The sequence below is a fragment of the Peromyscus californicus genome, unplaced genomic scaffold (assembly GCF_007827085.1).
Source record: "Peromyscus californicus insignis strain IS unplaced genomic scaffold, ASM782708v3 Scaffold_20__1_contigs__length_68692818, whole genome shotgun sequence".
Taxonomy (NCBI): Eukaryota; Metazoa; Chordata; class Mammalia; order Rodentia; family Cricetidae; genus Peromyscus; species Peromyscus californicus.
The window spans coordinates 20,561,478-20,576,615 of record NW_026294503.1 but is presented as its reverse complement, the minus strand read 5'-3'; the positions used below and the strand labels follow the sequence as shown (position 1 = coordinate 20,576,615).

The 15,138-nt window shown below is 38.9% G+C and overlaps 1 protein-coding gene across 1 annotated transcript in view; it reads right to left on the bottom strand.

The window, feature by feature from the left end:
- The window catches only part of Colec10 (collectin subfamily member 10), a 44,163-nt gene extending 31,295 nt beyond the window's left edge, over window positions 1-12,868 (bottom strand). Inside the window, exon 1 of the mRNA XM_052747411.1 lies at window positions 12,696-12,868. Within this exon, the coding sequence (XP_052603371.1) occupies window positions 12,696-12,843 (148 nt within the window). The 5' untranslated portion in view covers window positions 12,844-12,868. The remainder of the gene's footprint in view (window positions 1-12,695) is intronic.
- Between the last annotated feature and the right edge of the window lie 2,270 nt (window positions 12,869-15,138).

Sequence of the window (15,138 nt, the reverse complement as noted above, 5' to 3'; positions counted from 1 at the left end):
CCAGGGGTCTAAGCAGATCCTGGCAGAACACCCTGCCTTCCTCTCTCTGTGGGCACCCTTAGTCCCCCAAAGTCCATTCCTATTTCCAATAACTAGAAGCACATTTTACCTGGAAACTCCAATGCCATACCTATCAGGATCCCAGAACAATTTCCTGCCAGGCAACACATAGCCACTATTCTCTTCTAAGAACCAGAGAGGGCAACAGAAACCAAGAAACAAACAGCAACCAAACAAAGACAAGACTAGATATTAGCTCCTGGAATTACAATCTTCCCAAACCCAGATGCCTAGATGTCAACATAAAAAGGCAATCAATAACAGTAAGGATAATATGTCTCCACTCAAGTTCAGCAACCCTGCCATTAACGGGCTCTGAGCATTGCAACATAGCTGAACTGCAAGAAAAAGACCTCCTTAAAACAGCCTTTGTGAATATGACAGAGGTCCTTAAGGAAGAAATGAATAAACCCCTTAAAGAAATCTGTGAAAACACAAACAAAATCTGATAGAGGTCCTTAAAGAAGAAATGAGTGAAGTAGTTCAAGACTGAAATCAGTAAAGAAAATCCCAAATGCAGGAAATTTGGAAATGAAAACTTTAGGACCTTGAACAAGAGCCTCAGAGGCAAGCCTCCCCAACAGAATACAAGATATGGAAGAGAAAAATCACAGGCATTGAGGACACAACAGAAGAAACAAGATACCTCGGTCAAAGAAAATGTTAAATTAAAATATAAATCCTGGCACAAAACTTGTAGGAAATCCGAGACCCTATGAAAAGACAAAATCTAAGAACAATAGGTATAGAGGAAGGAGAAGAAACCCAGGTTAAAGGCACAGAAAATATTTTCAACAAAACCATAGAAGAAAATTTCCCTAACCCAAAGAAGTTGGTGCCTATCAAAGTACCAGAAGCTTACAGTAAATCAAACAGACTGGGACAGAAAAGAAATCCATTTGCCACATAAGAATAAAAACATCAAATGTACAGAACAAAGAAAGAATATTAAAAGCTTCAAAGGAAAAAGACCAAGTAACATAAAAAGGCAGACTTAGAATAACACCAGATTTCTCAATATAGACTCTAAAAACCAGAAGGGCCTAGATAGAGACCACAGATGCCAACCCGGACTATTATACACAGAAAACCTTTCAATCACAATAGACAGAGAAAAATAAGATATTCCATGGTAAAATCAAATTTGAATAATATCTCTATATAAATCCTGCCTTCAGAAGGCATGAGAAGAAAACACCAACCTAAACAGGTTAATCACACCCAAGAAAAACAGGTAATAAATAATCCATGGCCAGCAAATCAAAAGAGGGGACACACACACACACACCACCACCACCACCACCACCACCACCACCACCACCACCACCACCACCACCACCATTACCACCACCACCACTCCCACCACCACACCAACAAAATAACAAGTACATAAAAAAAAAAAACCACTGATCATTGATATCTCTCAGTATCAGTGGACTCAATTCCCCAATAAAAAGACACAGACTAACAAAATTAATGCAAAATCAAATTCTATTATCCTGCTTCATCCAAGAAACACACTTTAAAATCAAGGATAGATACCACCTCAGAGTAAAGTTTGGAAAAAGTTACTCTAAACAAATGAACCTAAGAAGCAAGCTGGTGTAATCATTGTAATATATGACAAAATAGACTTCAGACCAAAACTAACCAGAAGAGATAGGGTAGGATACTACCTACTCATCAGAGGAAAAAATCCACCAAGAGGACATTTAAATTCTTAATATCTATGTATTTAAGACAAGGGCACCCAAGTTTATAAAAGAAACACTCCTATAGTTTAAATCACATATTGACCCACACACTGATAGTGGAAGACTTCAATACACCCTCCAGCCAATAGACAGGCCAGTCAAACAAAAACTAAACAGAGAAATTCTGGAGTTAACTGACATTATGAACCAAATGGAACTAACAAATATTTATAGAACATTTCACACAAATGTAAAACAATTTACCGTCTTTTCAGCATCTCATGGAACTTTCTCCAAAATTGACCACATACACAAAGCAAGTCTTAATAGATATAAGAAAATTAAAATAACTTCCTGCATCCTGACCACCATAGAATAAAACTGGATATCAACAACAACAGAAAACTTACAAACTCATGGAAGCTGAACAACTCTCTGTTCAACGAAAAAAATGGGTCAAGACAGAAATTAAGAAAGAAATTAAAAATTTCCTAGAACTGAAAGAAAACAAATACATACACAACATACTCAAATTTATGGGACACAACAAAAGAAGTTTTAAGAGGCTCTAAGAGTTCATAGAACTAAATGCCTACATAAAATACTAGAGAGATTTCATACTGGAACATAACAGCTCACCTGAAAGCTATAGAACAAAAAGAAGAAAGTACACCCAAAAGGAGTAGATGGCAAGAAAAAAATTAAGATCAAACTGAACAATAAGAACTGCTGAAGGTCTTACCATTCCTGAATTTAAGTCATACTACAGAATTACATTATAGTAATAAAAACTTCATGGTAATGACACAAAACAGGCACATTGATCAATGAAATATAATTGAAGATCCGGGTATAAATCCACACACCTATGGACACCTGGTTTTTGATAAAGAAGCCAGAAAAATACACTGGAAAAAAGACAGCATCTTCAACAAATGATGCTGGTCAAACTAGATGGCTGTATGAAGGAGAGTTCAAATAGATCCATATTCATCACCCTGCACAAAACTCAAGTCCAAATGAATCAAAGACCTTAATATAAAACCAGATACCCTGAACTTGATAGAATAGAAAGTGGGAAATAACCTTGAACTTATTGGCACAGGAAAAGACTTTCTGAACAGAAAACCTTTAGCACAGGTACTAATTTTAGCAATTAATAAATGTGACCTCATGAAACGGAAAAGCATCTATAATGGTAGATTATATATATACAACTATATGGTTGGTAAATAGATGATTTTTACCAACTCCACATCTGATAGAAGTCTAATGTCCAAAATATATAAAGAACCCCCAACTGGACACCAAAAAAAAAGTCCAACTGAAAATAGGGTACAGATCTAAACAGAGAATTCTCAAAAGAGGAAACTCAAATGGCTAAGAAACATAAAGAAATGTTCAGCAGCCTTAGCCATCAGAGAAATGCAAATCAAAACTGCTTTGAGAATTTACCTTATACCAGCCAGAATGGCCAAAATAAATATAATAAATGACAAATCATACTGATGAGGAATAATGGGAACATTCCTCCATTGCTGGTGGGAGTACAAACTTGTACAGCCACTATGAAAATCAGTATGACAGTTCCTCAGCGAGAAAGAGGAGGGTTTATATGAGCGAGAATTGTTGAGACCAAGGTTGGATAAAGCACAGGGACAAATAGCCAAACGAATGGAAACACATGAACTATGAACCAATGGCTGAGGGGTCCCCAACTGGATCAGGCCCTCTGAATGGGTGAGACAGTTGATTGGCTTGATCTGTTTGGGAGGCATCCAGGCAGTGGGACCGGGTCCTGTGCTCATTGCATGAGTTGGCTGTTTGAAACCTGGGGCCTATGCAGGGTCGCTTGGCTCGGCCTGGGAGGAAGGGACTGGACCTGCCTGGACTGAGTCTACCAGGTTGATCTCAGTCCTCAGGGGAGGCTTTGCCCTGGAGGAGGTGGGAATGGGGGGTGGGCTGAGGGGAAGGTAAGGGGGGCGGGAGGGGGGGAGAACAAGGGAATCCATGGCTGATATGTAGAACTGAATTGTATTGCAAAATAAAAAAAAAATACTGACCTGAAAAAAAAAAAAAAAGATGGAAATCGATCTACCTCAAGACCCAGTCATACCACTTTTGGGCATAGACCCAAAGTGCGCTTCATCCTACTACAGAAACACTTGCTCAGCGATGTTGACTGCTGCTCTATTCATAATAAGCAGAAATTGGAAACAACCTAGATATCCTTTAACAGAAGAATGGCTAAGGAAATATGTGGTACATTTACACAATGGAATATTACTCAGATGATAAAAAAATGAAATAATGAAATTTGTAGGTAAATGGATGAAACTAGAAAAAAAATCATCCTGAGTGAGGTAACCCAGACCCAGAAAGACAAATACAGTATATGTTTATATATATAATATATATATATTATATATATATATTATATATATATGGATGTCAGCTGTTAAGTCTTTGATAAGCAAGCTACAATGCAAGCTCATCTTAATTTGGGAAGGAAAATGTCACCTTAGCTATGCTGTAATATAGGAAAATAGATCATACTCCCTGCATTGTGACTTTGCTAACTCCCTGCCAGTAATTTGGTCTGTGTGTTCTGTGCTGGCTTTGCCACACAATCCCTGCAAGACTGTTTGTTGTGTTTCTTGAAGAAGAAACTTAGTAAAAAGCTGTCACTGATGAATTAATAGTTCCAGAAGTCTCTTCTGAGCGAACTTTCAGTTTGGCTTTATTCATGATACTATTCCTACTTCATTCCATCTCTTAACTTTGCATAGATTAATGAGTCTCCTATTTTTCATTGCCTTGTCATTTGGTGACCCAGCACGTGGACCAGGGACATAGAGATGACTTCATTTCAGTTTTTGTCTCCACATGACTGTGTTTTCCTGGGTTCATTTGAGATCAGTCAAAACACCACTATTGAAAACACTATTTTACTTCATCAAATACTATTTCTTACTATGTTAGCACTATGGCTTGAAACGAATGAATGAGTCTGAATCTTGAGTGCAAAGCCTAGTAGTGGAATCTCTTCAAGGAAATTGGAATCAGTGGTCCAGCTACTCTTCCTTCTGATGTGACATGATTCAGATAATAGATCATGGTCTAAGGTATCAGTGATGGTTACATGAGCAAAATGGGTCACTGTGTTAAGGAGTGAGAATAAGCTGGACTTTATTTCTCTTCAAAACACTTGCCCATAGTAGTTCAGTGGAACCAAAAGCAAGAGCAGTGTGTCTGAGTTTTCTTCTCTTTAAAACAGGGGAAGTGATCCCTATACATGTCAGTAGAGCTAAAAAATGAAACAATGGATGAGCCTTTTTGTAAACTCTAAAGTGATGTGCATATAATTTGCTAAAAAGATATACAAATATTGTCAAGTGGCCACAAGAGACGTAAAATGATGCTCACAGAGTTCTCACATCAAGCACACTCACAGTAAATAACACAAAAAATATTAAATTATTTAGATGCCATTTGACTTGAATATCGGCAGTCCAGAATTTTACTGCGTGTATTTACAATTCATCCTTAGAAGAGCAAAGATAACCATAAACTATAATTTAAAAGACTTTTATGCATCGGTAGGAGATTGTAGCTCAAATAATTGATGCATAAAAGCAGGCAGCCTCATTAGGGATGAAATGGCATGAGCTGTGAGGATTGATGAGAACATTTTAGCAGAGTTACCAGGTAATACAAGTGAGGTTTCATAGGCTAAGCTGAGAAGAGCAAGAGAGAAGTTGTTGTTTGGCGTACACCTCTCAACAATGACTGGAGACCAACAGGATGTGTTGCCTGGGATGGATAAGAGCTGATAGTATGTTTCCTAAAGAAGAAAAAAGGAATAAAACTGCAAGAACCAGGCTCATTCTCCACTTGCTTTTGCTAAACCTTTTATTTGGTCTCATTTACAGAGTCCCTGGAGTCAAATATTGTAATATCTTCCACGTAGCTCAACTCATTCTTCCTCACCATGACACCATAAAGTAGCTAGAAAATTCTCTTCCCTGTGTTACAGGTGAGGAAACCCAGGCTTTGATGAGATGTGTCCTGAAATTTATTTAGTCCTCATAACAAGCCCAGCCATGTTTATACTGCTATCATTCCCACTTTAGTAATCAAGGATGGCAAATTCAGGTGGAAAACTATAGAAAAGGGAGAATACAAGTGGTTAGAATGTGGGGTCTTGGGTGTGTATGCTGTGGAAGACTGAAAGTGACCTTGAGGTGGAACTAGACGGTAACGTGAAGTCTCAAAAAGGGCAGAAAGTAGTGGTATTTTTCAAGTGGAGTTGCATTTGGAAAGCCAATTTGATAAGCCTATGAATGATGTTTTTTGTTTTTTCAATGGAGGTGAGGGGAAAGCAAACTTTGATGACCAGTAAGAGCAACAGGAGACAGAAGAAATAGTGATAGCTAGGCTGCATGCTAGACTTGCCTTAGTTTTAAAATAAGCATTTAAGGTGTGCGATAATCCTTTTCCCCCTTTTAGGTTGAAGGTACCAGAAGTTTAAGGTAGCATAGCTAAATAAGTTGAAGAGCTCAAATTTAAAATCATATATATATATATATATATATATATATATATATATATACACACACACACACACACACACACACATATATATACATATGTATATATATATTTATTTCTCCAAAGCCCACAAGTTTTTTGAAATCTTTTTATTAATTAATTTATTTTATATACTGATCACAGCCTTGCCTTCCTCCTCTCCTCTCACTCTCCCCCCACCTCCCTTCCATCCCTCCATCAATCTACCCCTCCTCTGTATTCGCTCTGAAAGAGGCAGGCCATCTGAAAGAGGCAGGCCCATGGGCATCATCAAAGCATAGAAAATCAAGCTGCCATATGATCAACCAGATGTATGTATTTAGGCTGGACAAGGCAATCCAGCATGAGTAATAGGTTCCCAAGAGCCAGCCAAAGCACCTGGTACAGCCCTGCTCCCATTTCCAGGAGTTTCACAAATAGACCAAGCTACACAACTGTCACATACATGCAGAGGGCCTAGATTGGTCCCATGCAGGCTCCCTGGTCATTGGTTCAGCCTCGGTGAGTTCCTGCGAGCCAGGTTAGCTGTTTCTGTGGTTTTTCCTCTGATGTCCCTAACCCCCTTGACTCCTACTATCCTTCCTCTCTCTCCTCAGCAGGACTCCCCCAGCTAGGCCCAATGTCTGCCTGTGGGTCTCTGAACTTGCCTCCATCCATCACTGGATGATGGTTCTCTGATGACAAGTAGAGTAGTCACTAATCCAATCACAGGGGATGGCCAGTTCAGGCGATGCACTGCTGCCAGGAGTCTTAACTGGGGCCATCCTTGGACTAGTGGAAGTTTCTCTTGTATCAGGCTTCTACTTGACTTCACAAAAGCCCCCCTTTTCAGTCATTTCTCTCAATGCCTTCCCTCCAGCCACCTCCCAATCTGATCCCTCAAGTTCCCATGCCCAACTACCCCCAGCCCAACCAAGAGATCTCCTCTATTCCCCTTTCTCTGGAAGATCCATGTATCCCTCCTTGAGCCCTCCTTGTTATCTAGCCTTTCTGGGTCTGTATGGTTATCCTTTACTTTACAGTTACTATCCATTCATGAGTGAGTACATACCATGTTTGTCTTTCTGGATCTGGGTTACCTCACTCAGGATGATTTTTTTTAGTTCCATCCATTTGCCTTTAAATTTCCTGATGTCATTGTTTTTAACAGTTGGGTAATCCATTGTGTAAATGTACCACATTTTCTTTATCCATTCTTCAGTTGAAGGGCATCTAGGTTGTTTCCAGGTTCTGGCTATTACAAATAAAGCTGCCATGGACATAGTCAAGCAAGTGTCCTTGTGTTATGATTGAACACTGTTTGCAAAGCCCACAAGTTTTATCAATACACAAGAACCTGTTGCTATGGTCCTAAGCAGTGATTTGCACATAGCCAAATAGTTACATAAGGGAATTGGGGAGAGGATAAGAATAAGGGTTATGCTTTTATTAAAATAGGACAGATAATTTTTAAAATCACTACCATTTACTACCTCCTGATTCATCTTTACACTTGGATGGATTAGAGTTTTATACTTCCCCTCCTAACTTAGCTTTGAAATGTTTTCTTGGCATCCACTCAAAGGAACTGAGGAAAAAATGGTTCCAAACACCTACAATGTGGAATATAAAAATTAAAGAAGTCAAGCTACTTGCTTAAATTCTCTGTGAAAGTCACTTGCAAAGAACTGGCTATTTAATATATAGAGGTGACCTAATTAATGTGATCCTATGCCATGCCACACACTGATCTCATAGATCTGTTTTTCTAATGCTAACTTGTCAAACCAAGCAATCAATTCACAGACAGTAAGGACAAGGATAATGAAACAGGATGGGATGAAGAGAGTTTAGCATCTGAGTTCCACTTGTAATTTGGCTACCAATGCCCATGAGATTGTCATGACAGTGTGCCTCACTAGACCTCAAATTCACAAACCAAAGATCATTGAGAGTTACCAGGCAAGTGATAAGCCTTTAAATTTGAATGTGAGGAATACAAATACTCCCAGGTGTACCTAGCCTTATATATGAGGAAGTCACAAGAAACCTTCTTACTGGACATTGAGAATTATTTGGAGAATTAACGAAAAGTGCATCAGTTCTGCAATATAGAGCCATGCAAAATAATAATAAAGAAGATGACCAAATATATGTCCCTTTTCTTATGGTTAATGGATTTTTCTGGGGAAAAGCTTATTTCCCCCAGTAGGGGTGATCTCCACCAGTTTTCCCTCACTGCACTATCTCTCTTATTGAAAAAAGAGCAGAGAAACACACACCCTTGTTGCTTTGTGCTCAGATGTGTGCCCTTATCTTTCCATGAATGAGTTCCACAGGGACCAAGGGAGGTTTTAAGTGAAACCCAAAGCAGCTAATGTCTTGGTCCATACAATACTATGTCTGTCCCACTCACCATGGCTTTGAGGGCCCTTCTGGCTAGAGCATTCAGCAGGCTGCCTGGAACAGACGATACAAATGGAACTGTGTTGAACCCAAGTCTAATCTGCCCTTTCCAGCTCAGTGGCATGGGTCTAGTGACAATGTAGCTATGAACCTCAATTTCTTTATATGGCCAATGGGAATTATATATCCTTTACAAAGTTTATTGAGATAATTAAAGTGCACTGGGGTGACAAAGTACTTATATAGCTGCAAATGACAATATTTTTTTAAATGACAATATTACTTAACATGTGTTAGACTAGAGTACAATAGTGCTTACTTCCAAATAAATGAAATATCAGGGTTAATTATTGTGGAGGACATACGTATCATTTGAGCATACTTTAGTGTTCAGTACAACCCATGAACTGAGACAACATGAGCTCGATGTCCTGAGATAGTGAAGAACCAGTTATCACCAGAAGGTAGCTAGTGGCTGCACTTTTAAAGATAATATGTAACTAATACAAACTAATGTATGGCACGGAATGACTGGGCCTGGTAAGAGGCTACTTTCAAGACTAACTGGAGCTCTGGCTGAGCTTGGGAAATCCATTTGGCCTTTCTAAGATTTTTTTCCTCATGTGAATGCTTAGGATATGGATAGTGGATGCTATGGAAATCCAAATATAGGGATGCTGTGAAATTAAACAAGATGATGTATTCAAAACTTTCTTGCAGTTTGCCAAGCATCCTCCAAAATACCCCTTACAGATGTTAAGTCTTTAATTTTTTTCTCATCCATTGTTGTTCCCCACTTAAACCACCAGAGGTCAGAATTTCACATAAGTTGCTTAAAGAAGACTCCATGGTAGAGATGAAAATCAAAAAAGAACATTTCCTGCTAGGCAGTCTAAAACAAACATTTCAAGGACAGAAAGAAATATAATGAGGACTTTCAGCAAAGATGTCTAGAGTAACTAGAATGCTTAACTCCACAATTGTTACTGGGTGCACTTGATGAGCAGGCAAAAGAAAGAGAAACAAAATGTGTTAAATATACTAATAATATCTGTATAAGATTAATTTATGGTGATTATTTCATTTTAAAATAATAAGAAATACGTATGAGGAATGCCCACTTTTCAAATAAAGAAGCAGAAGCATAAGTGGCTCATTGAGAATCTAGTGCTCTTCCTCCATTAGGATGTGCTTCGGAAATGACCCTGAAAGTGTGTCTGTCTATTGAACAGCATATTCTATAACTGGATAGTATTATTGGCGTTTTATCTGCAAGTCTGAATAATTTATTTAGTTTCCACTCTCTCAAACGAATTTAGAGTTAAGTTCCTTTAATTGTCTGTTTCTCAGAGTATCTGGAAATTTCTGAGCAGAGTACTGCTCTGCTGGTAAACACAGAAATGAGATGATTAGCCATGGAGAAAAGCATGCATTGGTTTGATTGTAGGAGAAAAGATACTGGAGGAAAAAAACCCTATAATTTGGCTCTTTAAAATGTCTACTTGGCCATCAAAACTTTGTTTTCCTTCTGAGGAGCCCAGTATCCAGGTCTGCCTTCCTTGGAGTTGGGGAGGAGCTGTTGTAATTTTTACAAGGAATGAATGAGATGTAGTTTACATTCAAAAAAAGGTCCCATGTATTTCTTGTGCATCCAGCTCTAATACTCTGCCCAGAACAGAGAAAAGCTAGCAGTAACCATGCCCAGGTTGCTGTACTGTGAAGGCAGTTCTCAAAGATTCAGGTCAACTAGGAGCTCAGCCCCAGAGCTTGAATCCCAAACTTGCTACTTAGAGACGAGTCCTAAAATGGGTTCCTTATCTTAGCATCAAACTCAAGTCATTTGACATGGGGCCTGGACTTGGCAAGTGTTCGGTACCTTACAGAGTCATAGAATCTCTTTACTGAGATGGGAACTTAGCATGCTCTTGTTGCAAAGACCACATGCTGCAGAAGAGGAAACCGTATCCATATCTTTAAGCTGAGAAGTTCTGAAACACAGTGTTCCAAAGCACCTCTCTCAGTTTCTCCTTCAAGGTACACTCACATGTCCATGCTTCCATACTCACTTATGATCTGTTCACAGTTCTCCCTGGGCTCAGGAAGAGAGTTAAGCTTTGGCAGATTGAAACAGTACCTGAGTTTCTAGTGAGAAGACTCAAGCTTTGCACTAAAAGTGAAGAAATAACAGAAGAATACTCATTGACACCACTGGTTTTCAAAAAACACTGTATATAGATTGAAGTGATAAAATGAAATAACGTGGTTTATTTTTTAAAGGTAGATGTCTTGTTTTTCCTTATAAAGACTTACATTTTTTAAAAAAATGAATTCAGTGGTCCACAGGTAGACATGGGTGGCCCTGAACCTGCAATGCTCCTGCTTCAGTCCCCTGAATGCTGTGGTATCTGGCTGATTTTGTATGCAGCCTTTGAAAATGAAGAGTTGATGAGCGACTTTCTCAAGCTTCTCCTGCAGTCTTGCTCTTACCAATACAAATGCTGTCCCCATCTGTTCTAAAGAATCATGCCTGAGCCTCAACTCAAAACCTTCGCAGGAAACCTGTGCAAAACAATGTATCTCTTTATTGTTCATGACACTAATATATTATCTGGTGTTCTGCTGTGCCTAAAACAGGACCTAACAATGAATAGTCAATGCCCGTTAGTTGAATTGCCAGAGACATGTTTAGTGCTATGTTTAGGGTATTTAATTAAGAGTTTCTTGTGCGTTCTTAGTCTATTGTGAAAATTGTAACTTTTTCTTCAAGGGAAGAAATAACGGTGTTATTCTCAACTAGATTCCCTCTGTTGCACAGTTGAGGAAGGCTTCAATATTCAGTCTTCACGACACCACAGGGAAAACATAGTTATCTTGCATTCTGTGAAAAATCTAGTAATGAATTTAAGTAAATACTTTATTTCTAACCCAAACTTTCTTTTCTGAACATTTGCCCTGACATTATTCATTTATTCACCCAAGAAATTATTTGGAAGCCCCAAGGTCTCACTGTAACTCCTTGCATTTATTTTATGGTATCAAAGGTTAGAAGTTGGATTGCAATCTTAGGAGAAAATTAATTCACTGATTAAGAAAAATGCACGTTAAGCAATACATATTTAAATAACTGACAAGAATTGAGCTATGTTTCTTTTCTTTCTTTTTTTTTTAAAATCCCCCTTTTTTTATAGCTCAGTTTTTTAGCAGCTACCATTCTTCCACCAATAGCCCGGGGAAGCATCACATGAATTGCTAATAAGAGAGAAGCAAGCTGCAGTGAGTTCAGTGGCCACTTTCAGAACAAAAGGGTAAGAGCTGAAACCAGGAAAACAGATTTATTAAAAACAAAACAAAACAACAACAAAATCCCACTAGTGCTAGAAGCGTATTTGGACCTTGGACCGCGACCTTACTTGGGGGAAAAAATATTCTACCATTCTCCAGCTAAAGGCAGTTGACCTCGGAGATTCCACTTTCAAATAAAGAAATGCTCATTTATATATGACTTTTGGTCCTTCATTAAAACATAATCTTCCTCACTGGAACTCAGGAGCCCATTAATTACCAAAGATATACTTCAGAGTAAATTTTTATTTTTGACCTCCTTGTTATTTCTTGTTAGAATCAGTGTGAATGAGGAAAGGGAGGAAGGACAGCAGCCCTAGAGTAAATGTAAGTGCTCTAATCAAGGTGGTTATGAGTCTTCATCTCCTGTTGGAAGAGTTTCTCACAGCCATCAGTGATTGCTGTCAGATGCACATCCCAGGATTCCACCTTTCCCTACTTTCTCCTACCTACAACCAAGGGAAGCCTACAGTAAGTAATTAATAGTCCAGTGAATTCCAAGATAGACAGGAAGTCAGAGGAAACTAGGGAGGAGAGGGTGAGAAGTCCCATAGCAACTAGGGTGGATTGGAGGTGGGGAAAGAGATCATACATACTGTATGAAATTTGAGGTTTCCTCCTCACCTTTAGGTCCTGGTGAAATTGTGTGTGTGGCACAGACTTCTGCAGCAGGTCGGCTATCAATATCCAGACCCAGACTCTGAAACTGCAAGAGAAAGAGCAGCAGCAGGGTGAACTGGTTGCTTCCAAGCACGACTCTAAAGCCATTCATGACTTCGGTTCTTCAAAAGAGGGTCTCCAAGACATGCTAAGTAAACAGCATTCTTTTTAAGGAAAACCTGCTACAGAGAAAAAAAGGAAGGAACTGAAAAGTACATTCCAGAAAGGGCTGCGAAGACAAGCAGGAGGCATTCATTCCCTTGGTTGTTTATTTTCTCAGGATCCCAAATGGGCCATACAATGTCCAGACTGTTTCTTTTCAAGTGACAACAGTTTATTGAAAATTATCTCTAAACTAAACACTTGGATGTGCAGGTCACTGGAACCCGCCCCATGAGCTGAGAGAATAGAGATGATTGCCGTTTAGACCTCCCACTGGCTTCTTAGTTTGCCTTAAGCTTAAACACTGCATTCCAGGAGCGTGGAGGAGGTTGTGACCTGAGATTTCTGCACATTTTGCAAACACCCTGCGTGCCTTTGAGTTTTTCACAAAGTAATTCTCCTTATTGAATGTGGTAGTTGACCACAGATGCTCTCAATATTCCCTATGACATAGCTCGCTCTCTCTCTTGAGACCAAAAATTACCTTGGGAGTAAGCCCCAGATGAATGAATAACCAGATTTTCTGCAAATCAATCTGGTTATGAGTCTGGCTATTAAACATACTTATAACTTTAGGATTAGTAACTGCCCTTCTAGCACACCATCTCAAGGAAATAATGTGAAATGAAGACAGCTTTATTTGAAAAATGTGACAAAATGGGGGAAGACGATGGTTTGCCTATCCACATAGTAATAGTTGACAAATTTTGGTGAAATAGAAATGTATGAGTATGATGTTTGTCACAAGTTCTTTACTTAATTGGGGAGAAAGTGTCCAATTATATGTCTTAAAAGACAAGGTTTTTATATAGATTGTATGGATTTGATGTAGACATGACTGTAGGGATTGAGATCTCTGTATTTCTCTAGTATCTCTATTCTCATGCATCTGTCTACTGCTCTACAAACAGCCTAGACTTAACTATATATTTTTTGGAAATTTAGAATCAGTCATTAACATTGGACTCCTAATATTTTTTTTTTTAATTATCTCTCTGTCTCTATCACTGACTCTCTCACTGTGTGTGTGTGTGTGTGTGTGTGTGTGTGTGTGTGTGTGTGTGTGTGTGTGTGTGTCTGTGTGTGTGTCTGTGTGTGTGTATACATGTGTGTAGGTAAGGGTACATGCAAGGATGTGTGTGTGTGTTGAGGCCAGGGGTCAACATTAGGTGTCAATTGCTATCCACCGTATTTTTTAAGATGATGTCTCTCACTGTACCTACAACTTGCCAGTTTGGTTAGGGCAGCTGGCTGGTCAACCATCTCCTAGGATCCTCTTATCTCCGCTCCCTGAGCACTGGGATTACAGGTGTAGGCCACTGTGCCTGGCTTCTTTATATGGATATTGGGTATGAAAATCAGGTCACCATACTTTTATGGCAAGCATTTTGCCAACAGATTTATCTCCCCAGACCCTTATATTTTCATTATTAAATTATTATATTGCTAGATATACTATCTAGAGTTGAATGGAAGACATTTCCAATGCATTCTTCTTCAGTTTGGAAATGAAAGTCCTTACAAGTATGACTTAAGAGTTAGTTCTTCAGAAATCTCATTACAAATAACGGCCAATCTAAAAAAAAAAAAAAAAAAAAAAGCATACACGCTAACTTCTCAGTACTGGCATAACAAAGCACCTAAAATTGAGTACTTAAGCAACAGAAATTTGTACCAAAGTACTTCCTGGATGAGAGGGAACCATTCCTCTCAGTAGCAATAGATTTATGGAGTGAGTAAACTGTTTACAAAATACAGAGAAGAGGAAGGAAGGAAACGGACATTGATAGAAGCATCATTATAGACAAGAGATGATTGATCTCAATGTTACCTCGTTTTAGTCCCAGGTCCACCCTGTAGAACAGATAGCAAGCCACCCATTTTGCAGATAAAGCAGCTGACGCTCAGAAAGGCTAAGCCGTTTGTCTAAAGGCAAGCATTGAAGAAGCCAAAACACACAAGATCAAATGCAAATTATTTCCCCAAATCCTTGCTCTTAAAATACAATTTGGTTTCCACAAGGGTGGATGCTCTCAAGCTTTGAGGATGCATTGTTTGATTTTCAGTGGTTTAGGATGCCCAGAGTGGATGTAGTTATCAGGTTGACAGTGACAGGAACAGTGAGGACAACCACAGTGATACTAGAAGCCTCAAATTCCACATCTGTCACTTGCAGATACACAGCAGTGAAAAATGACTCCATTTCAATGGCCATGCAGCCCATAAAGTGAGCTTTGACTTTAAA